Below are 9,542 nucleotides of genomic sequence, written 5' to 3' on the forward strand. Positions count from 1 at the left end.
TTTAGAGAAGAGCTAACACCTATCCTTCTCAAACTCTTCCAAAATATAGCAGAGGGAGGAACACTCCCAAATTCCTTCTACGAGGTCACCATCACCTTGATACCAAAACCAGACAAGGATGTGACAAAGAAAGAAAACTACAGGCCAATATCACTGATGAACATAGATGCAAAAATCCTCAACAAAATACTAGCAAACAGAATCCAACAGCACATTAAAAGGATCATACACCATGATCAAGTGGGGTTTATTCCAGGAATGCAAGGATTCTTCAATATATGCAAATCAATCAATGTGATAAACCATATTAACAAACTGAAGGAAAAAAACCATATGATCATCTCAATACATGCAGAGAAAGCTTTTGACAAAATTCAACACCGATTTATGATAAAAACCCTGCAGAAAGTCGGCATAGAGGGAACTTTCCTCAACATAATAAAGGCCATATATGACAAGCCCACAGCAAACATCATCCTCAATGGTGAAAAACTGAAAGCATTTCCACTAAGGTCAGGAACAAGACAAGGTTGCCCACTCTCACCACTCTTATTCAACATAGTTTTGGAAGTTTTAGCCACAGCAATCAGAGAAGAAACGGAAATAAAAGGAATCCAAATCGGAAAAGAAGAAGTAAAGCTGTCACTGTTTGCAGATGACATGATACTATACACAGAGAATCCTAAAGATGCTACCAGAAAACTACTAGAGCTAATCAATGAATTTGGTAAAGTAACAGGATACAAAATTAATGCACAGAAATCTCTGGCATTCCTATATACTAATGATGAAATATCTGAAAGTGAAATCAAGAAAACACTCCCATTTACCACTGCAACAAAAAGAATAAAATATCTAGGAATAAACCTATCTAAGGAGACAAAAGACCTGTATGCAGAAAATTATAAGACACTGATGAAAGAAATTAAAGATGATACAAATAGATGGAGAGATATACCGTATACTTGGATTGAAGAATCAACATTGTGAAAATGACTCTACTACCCAAAGCAATCTACAGATTCAATGCAATCCCTATCAAACTACCCCTGGCATTTTTCACAGAACTAGAACAAAAAATTTCACAATTTGTATGGAAACACAAAGGACTCCGAATAGCCAAAGCAATCTTGAGAACGAAAAACGGAGCTGGAGGAATTAGGCTCCCTGACTTCAGACTATACTACAAAGCTACAGTAATCAGGACAGTATGGTGCTGGCACAAAAACAGAAATATAGATGAATAGAACAGGATAGAATGCTCAGAGATAAACCCATGCACATAGGGTCACCTTATCTTTGATAAAGGAAGCAGGAATGTACAGTGGAGAAAGGACAGCCTCTTCAATAAGTGGTGCTGGGAAAACTGGACAGGTACATGTAAAAGTATGAAATTAGAACACTCCCTAACACCATACACAAAAATAAGCTCAAAATAGATTAAAGACCTAAATGTAAGGCCAGAAACTATCAAACTCTTATAGGGAAACATAGGCAGAACACTCTATGACATAAATCACAGCAAGATCCTTTTTGACGCACCTCCTAGAGAAATGGTAATAAAAACAAAAATAAACAAATGGGACCTAATGAAACTTCAAAGCTTTTCCACAGCAAAGGAAACCATAAACAAGACCAAAAGACAACCCTCAGAATGGAAGAAAATATTTGCAAATGATGCAACTGACAATGGATTAATTTCCAAAATTTACAAGCAGCTCATGCAGCTCAATAACAAAAAAACAAACAACCCAATCCAAAAATGGGCAGAAGACCTAAATAGACATTTCTCCAAAGAAGATATACAGATTGCCAACAAACACATGAAAGAATGCTCAACATCATTAATCATTAGAGAAATGCAAATCAAACCTACAATGAGATATCATCTCACACCAGTCAGAATGGCCATCATCAAAAAATCTAGAAGCAATAAATGCTGGAGAGGGTGTGGAGAAAAGGGAACACTCTTGCACTGCTGGTAGGAATGTGAATTGGTACAGCCACCATGGAGAACAGTATGGAGGTTCCTTAAAAAACTACAAATAGAACTACCATACGACCCAGCAATCCCACTACTGGGCATATACCCTGAGAAAACCAAAATTCAAAAAGAGTCATGTACCAAAATGTTCATTGCAGCTCTATTTACAATAGCCCGGAGATGGAAACAACCTAAGTGCCCATCTTCGGATGAATGGATAAAGAAGATGTGGCACATATATACAATGGAATATTACTCAGCCATAAAAATAAACAAAATTGAGCTATTTGTAATGAGGTGGATAGACCTAGAGTCTGTCATACAGAGTGAAGTAAGTCAGAAAGAGAAAGACAAATACCGTATGCTAACACATATATATGGAATTTAAGAAAAAAAAATGTCATGAAGAACCTAGGGGTAAGGCAGGAATAAAGCCATAGACCTACTAGAGAATGGACTTGTGGGTATGGGGAGGGAGAAGTGTGAGCTGTGACAAAGCGAGAGAGAGGCATGGACATATATACACTACCAAACGTAAGATAGATAGCTAGTGGGAAGCAGCTGCATAGCACAGGGTGATCAGCTCAGTGCTTTGTGCCCGCCTGGAGGGGTGGGATAGGGAGGGTGGGAGGGAGGGAGACACAAGTGGGAAGAGATATGGGAATATATGTATAACTGATTCACTTTGTTATAAGGCGGAAGCTAACACACCATTTTAAAGCAATTATACCCAAATAAAGATGTTAAAAAAAAAAAGCGTTATGTACCAAAATATTCATTGCAGCTCTATTTACAGTAGCCAGGAGATGGAAACACCTTAAGGGTCCATCATTGGATGAACGGAAAAAGAAAATGTGGCACATATATACAGTGGAATATTACTCAGCCATAAAAAGAAACGAAATTGAGCTATTTGTAATAAGGTGGATGGACCTAGAGTCTGTCATACAGAGTGAAGTAAGTCAGAAAGAGAAAGACAAATACCTTATGCTAACACATACGTATGGAATTTAAGGGAAAAAATGTCATGAATAACCTAGGGTTAACACAGGAATGAATCCACAGACCTACTAAAGAATGGACTTGAGGATATGGGGATGGGGAAAGGTAAGCCATGACAAAGTAAGGGAGTGGCAATAGACATACACTACCAAACGTAAAATAGATAGCTAGTGGGAAGTAGGCGCAAAGCACAGTGAGATCAGCTCGGTGCTTTGTTACCACCTAGAGGAGTGGGATATGGAGGGTGGGACGGAAGGAGACGCAAGAGGGAAGAGATATGGGAACATATGTATATGTATAACTGATTCACTTTGGTATAAAGCAGAAACTAACACACCATTGTAAAGCAATGGGATAAAACAGTACTGGGATACTACTAAACAGTACTGGGATGCTACATGGGATAAAACAGTCCTGGAATGGAAAGAAAGGTGAGAATTATTGACTGAAAAAGTTGCAGAATGACGTGTACCTAACGGTCTTATTTTGTCGTGAATGTGTGTTTATGACATTATACATTTCCTGAGGGAGGCAGGGGCCTTGAAAAGCTGAAAACCAAAGGGCAAATAAATACAATTATTTTGGTGAATATGCATAACCTACTGAAGTTGAAGATTTGCAAGCCTAGAATACTATATAATAGCAGTGTGTGAGTGTGTGTGTGTGTGTGTGTGTGTGTGTGTATGTGGGAGTATGTGGGGGAATTACCGCTATATGTATCTGTACAGATGAATCTCACAAGCATAACACTGACCAAGGAAAGCAAGTCACAGAAAGAATACATAGAGTAGAATTCCAAAAGTTAGACAAGTGTCAAAAACAGGAAAAACTAACAACATATGGTTTGGTGATATACACGTGATAAAAAAAACACTTTAAAAAAACAAGAGGACAATTAAAGCAGTTTACCATAATGGTTACAGCTGTGGGAAAGGAAGGGGAGATGGATGGTGGTGCACCCAGGGAGCTCCTAAGGTACTGGTAATATTCTGGTAGTGTTCTTTTTCTTTAGGTGGGTCATACATACGTGCCACTCACTTTGTTATTGTTCACTGAAAGAAAGAAATTAAAAATATGTATACATACACACACATATATTTCATTTGTATGTATGATATTCTGTAATAAAAAATATCCTAGGCCACACTGTAAAACTGCCTACTCCATCAGTCCACCAGAATCCTTTGAGACATCGGGGCTCTTCGACATACAACATTATTTCCAAACTTTACTATGATAAGCAGCTTTAAAATAGATGTTGTCACCCTTGTATCTTTTTACCTCTATTGAATGATTTTTCTCACAATAAATTCTCAGATCTGGAGTTACTGAATCTAAGGGAATGAACATATTCACAATTCTTAGTACGAACTGTTACTCTGCCAAAGTGTTGTCCCAATTTATAATACCATCAGCATTTCAACTGAATACAACTTCATCAACAATTAGTGATTACTCCCTTAATTTACTGTTTTTAATTATCAGGTTATTTTGCACTTGACTATTAATCAGAAAAAAATATTTTCCCTGAAGTTTGTTGACTATTTGTAACCTCTCTTGTCTGTTTACACTCTCTGCCCATTTACCTGTAGAGATCTTGACATTTTTCATATAAATTTGAAGGTATTATTTTTATGTAATTAGTTCTTTGTTATGAGTTGCAAATACTCCTACTCTGTTTTCCTTTTTCTTTTAGTTTGCTATTTTTCAGAGTAGATGCCATAATTTTTTATATATTCAAACATTGCCTTGTGTTTCTTGAGATTTCAAAGAGGGAAAGTTATCATTTCTCTACAGATCAGATGACCCAGTCTATTCCCACTTTATAGTTCCGACTACACTCAAAGAGACACCCAGATTACTGGCAGAAAGTCCAAAAACTGATCATATAATAAAAAAAAAATAAAGGAAGTATTTCAATTCAGTGGAGAAAGAATAGATCGATGGTGTTAGAATAACCAGCTAATGATTTAGAAGGAAAATACCCTCATATTCTACAACAAAGTACATTTAAGGTGAATTAAAATTTAAATGTAAAAAATAAAATATTAAAAAAGAAACTAAGCGTCAATATTTACTTAATTTTGGAGGGGAAGGCTTTCTATGCATATCTCCAAAGGCAGTAACCATAAAAGAAAAAAACATTTGATAGATTTCACTATGTGAAAATTATCAAGTTTCATACATGAGAAACCACCATAAAAATAGAAGGCAAATTTACAAAATACATGACAAAGATTTAAAGTCTTTAGTATATAAAGAATTATTACATGTTGAAAAGAAAAAACGGCACAATAGAAACATGGGTAAGGATAATTTCCAAAAGAAACATAATTGACCAATATACCTATTAAATAGTCAACCTCACTTATGATTTGAAAATGTAAATGCAAACAAGGAAATTTTTTTTTGGCTATGATGTTGACAGTAATTAAGAATTAGACATTCATAGACAATGTTGAAAGACTATGGGAAAATAAGCATTCTCATACTCCGCTGGTGAGATTAGACTGGCAAACTTTCCTTAAGGCAATTCATCAATACAAATCAAAAGCTTTACGTAACCACCTCTATAATTCAATTTAACAGTTACAGTTCTAGGTATTTATCCTAAGGAAATAATTAAATACGTACAAAAGATTTAGGCACACCATGTTCATCACAGCCTTAGTTTATGAAAGTGAAAAACTGAAAACCTTAAATGTCCAACAAAAGTTGCTAATTTAAATAAATGACAGGACATTTATAGAAAATAATATTTACTAAGCATCTACTTAATATGACATTTAATAAACTTTTGGAAATGACATAATCGTAAAGATGAAGAACAGATTAGGGGTTGCCAGGGTTTAGGGATGTAGGTAGGAGGGAGGTGTCCATGGATATAAAAAGGTATCATGAAACTGTTTTGTATCTGGATGTGACACCAATCTTCACGTGATAAAACTGTACAGAACTAAACACACACAAGTACATGTAAAACTGGTGACATCTGAATAAGGTCACTGGGTAAGGTCAATTACCTGGTTATGCTACATGTAGTTATGCAAGATCTTACTTACCACTGGGGGAAGCTGGGTGAACATATACAGGATCTTCCTATATTACTTCTTACAACTGCATGTGAGTCGAATTATCTCCAAATGAAAAGGTTTTTAAAAAGACACTGAGGAAGAAGATTTGATTAACATGGAATGATGTTCATAACATACTGTGAAGCGAAAAACAGAATAGCATACACACATCTATACACACAGGTCTGGAAGTATATTCGTAAAAGTGTTAGTTATTAATATTATTTGTTAATGACACGGCTCTTGGAGGGAAAAGATACCACATCTACTCTGTCAATTAAGATGCATCCATTGCAAGTGCTGACAATTGTTGACAATTATAGGAACCAAAAGAAGAGTCAATTAAAAAAAGAAAAGCTTCATAAACAGAACAATGAGTCTCATACTTGATCTTGAAAATTCAATTTATAAGTGCATAAAACTAAAAAAAAAATTTTTTTAAAAAGACAAAATGGCAAACCCTCTCACATGCACAAATAGCCTATAGCTGACTTTTAACAATGGTTTTATTTCTGTGGGAAATTACGTATCTTGTAATCAGTGAATAATTCCTAGGGAAACAGATTATCACTTGAAATATGACTGTATTTTCTGATCCCATTTCTAGCCATTACTTTAGTGGCTGATTCTGTTTTTTCAGTTTTAAGGGATAAACACAACCAAGTCATTCAGTTCACCTTCATCAAAAGGTCTGCGAGTTGACAGATGTCATGATGCTGTCAATAATGAGTTAACACCACAAGGCTGTGCTGGAATCAGGATTTTAATGTCAACAATGGTAACTCCCCAAAATGAAGCAACTGTCAACTGCTAAGCTAGAACACAATAATCTAATCTTGAGAGTATAAGGTATTTTTTCACATGGAAGAATCCAACCAGCTCAATCTAATACCTAGCCAGAGCAACTCCAGTCTTAACAGTTTGACCTCGGTCAAACTTAACTAAGCCTTAGGTTCCACATTTGTAAAATGGAGATAACAATAAGCATCTAACACGACAAGGTTACTGTGAGAATCAGATGAGATAATGCATTTTAAGGGCTTAGCATTGGATTCAGCATAATAAATGCCAGAAATAATTTCATATATTTAACAGTGTATTGTACATACTAAATTTAATTCTATGTCCTCTATTTGGCCTAGATAGCTCATGCCAAAGTAACATAGAAAACTAAGGATTAGAACACAACTCAGCATCTTCCTAATGTGCCTGCTATCTGTATGTAAAACCTTCTTTGTCTGTACTTTAGCTTGTGCAAACTTTTCCATAATTATTTTAAATGCATATACAGAAAAGCAGTTTAACCAATGTGCAAATTCAGATCACAGATACATGATCCAAAACAGTTGAAAGCAATACAACATGACTAAAACTGCCATAAACCAAGCCATTGTAACTCAACATCAACACTAGGCTGGACAAAAAAGATATGTATGAACACTACTCGGGAGAAAACGCAGATGTTGGTACTTTTGTAAATGTGATATAAACCAAATCAGTCAAGCGGTATGACATTACCCACTTAAACTCTTGGTAAAATCTAATATGAGATCAAACACTCATGTGAAGCACTACCCTGGCGAAAAGCTGCCCCTGGTCTCTTCACCTATTTTCAAACTATTTTTTAAATAGCCCCATTATGATAACATGATAGCTCTCATAATCACACTTGGAGAAATCAGTATCTGTGATAAATTATCATCTCTTTTTACACTGCCCTTTAATAAGATTATTAGAAAAGCAAAAAAGAATAAATCAATCTTTCAAAGTATCCCTATTTTGTTGGTCACAACTAAATATCCCCAAAATGTTTCCAATCTCTCTAGCATATATACATAATACATACATGTGTATATATTGACATATATGTGTATATATATATATGTAGTTTTGTAATATACATATTAATATAAACTGGGAACTGATGATTTTTAGACTATTTTACTTTTTAAACCATTTACATACACAGCAGGCACAGCCTAACTTTTCAGTGTAAAGACTGTAGTGAAACGGAATAGCAGATGATTTAGCATGAGTAACAGTTCAATTACATGGAATTATAATTGTTTCTGTGCATTGGGATTTTATGTGAAACATAAGAATGTGATGGTGAGCAGCCATGTTTGATTTTAATTGCTGTAGCTTGAGTTCTCCAAAACATCATGAGGATACTGGAGAAAATGAGAAAATGACGTGAGGCATGGGAGATGAAAATGATGCTGCGGAGAGAACTCTGGTAACAGATGCGCCTCTCTCTGAGGGACTGGCGCAAACTTATGATTTACAGGGAAGCATAAGCCTCTCCAGAGAGTCTTCTCCAGAGTTATATAATTCCCTTTACTTTTCGAGGTATTGAGCGCAGAAAAGACATACTTTTCCATGAATAAATGCCTGAAGAATTGCAAAGCATTTTTCAGAACAGCAAAACCTGTAAGCTCTCTTTAGCTCCTTCAGCATTCTTACACTGACAAGGAAGAGTTTCATACTATGCCTCAAACAAGACAAATCTGTTCAAAACAAATGACAAATAATGCAAGCTGGTGAACAAAACAGAGTAAAAGAAAAGAAAAAAAAAAGGAAAGAAAACCGTCAGTTAAGTCTGATAGAAATAGTGGTAACAGACACACAAAGGTCTTTCCCACCAAACGGCCAATGGGAAGAGGAGGAAGATGACTCAGACACCTGAATCTTTCCACTGCTCTCCATGAAAACTATGAGCCTTTCCTTGGAAGCATTCACGTAACAGTAGTGATGATAAAAGCACCTCAGTATGGTATTATGGGCTATAAAAATCAACTATGTTTTCTGAGCACTTACTAAGCATTTTACAGAATTATTCCATTGAATCCTCAACACAGCTCTGTGAGATTTATTCTCTTTTAGAGATGAGAAAATTGAAACTTAGACATTAAGGAACATGTGTGAGGTGGCACAAGAGGCATAGCTGATTCAAACACAGTCTGTCCCATTTCAGAGCCACCTTGTCAATCACTACACTATGCTCTCAAATGAGATACATACATGTCAAGGTAAATAAAACATATGGATGGTATAGCATTTGTAAAACCAAATGACTTTTGAAATATTATTTCATTCCTACTCACTATGTTATTCAGTTAATCAATATTCTCTAAACTTTAAAACATTTTGCCCCTAGCCATCCCCAAAATATATATGAATATCTGTATGTGTGTGTGCTTCACACAGTGATACACACATGAAATATATGTTTCATGAAACTATACTCATCCTGGGACTTCCCTGGTGGTCCCGTAGTAAAGAATCCATCTTCTAACACAGGGGATGTGGGTTCAATCCCTGGTCGGGGAACTAAGTGGGCAACTAAGCCCGCACAGTGCAACTACTAAGCCCACACACCTCAACATGCCACAACTAGAGAGAAGCCCACGCACCACAACAAAGAGCATGCACACCACAACGAAGATCCTACGTGCCGCAACTAGGACCCAACACAGCCAAAA

General features: G+C 35.9%; 1 protein-coding gene across 1 annotated transcript in view; it reads right to left on the reverse strand.

Moving 5' to 3' along the window:
• Window positions 1–8,517, reverse strand: part of CHM (CHM Rab escort protein) — a 193,235-nt gene extending 184,718 nt beyond the window's left edge. The window contains exon 1 of the mRNA XM_029240204.1: window positions 8,434–8,517. Coding sequence (XP_029096037.1) covers window positions 8,434–8,517 — 84 coding nt within the window. The remainder of the gene's footprint in view (window positions 1–8,433) is intronic.
• Window positions 8,518–9,542: the final 1,025 nt, after the last annotated feature.

The sequence above is a fragment of the Monodon monoceros genome, unplaced genomic scaffold (assembly GCF_005190385.1).
Source record: "Monodon monoceros isolate NGI ecotype Baffin Bay Population unplaced genomic scaffold, NGI_Narwhal_1 Super_Scaffold_22, whole genome shotgun sequence".
In the NCBI taxonomy this organism is placed as follows: domain Eukaryota; kingdom Metazoa; phylum Chordata; class Mammalia; order Artiodactyla; family Monodontidae; genus Monodon; species Monodon monoceros.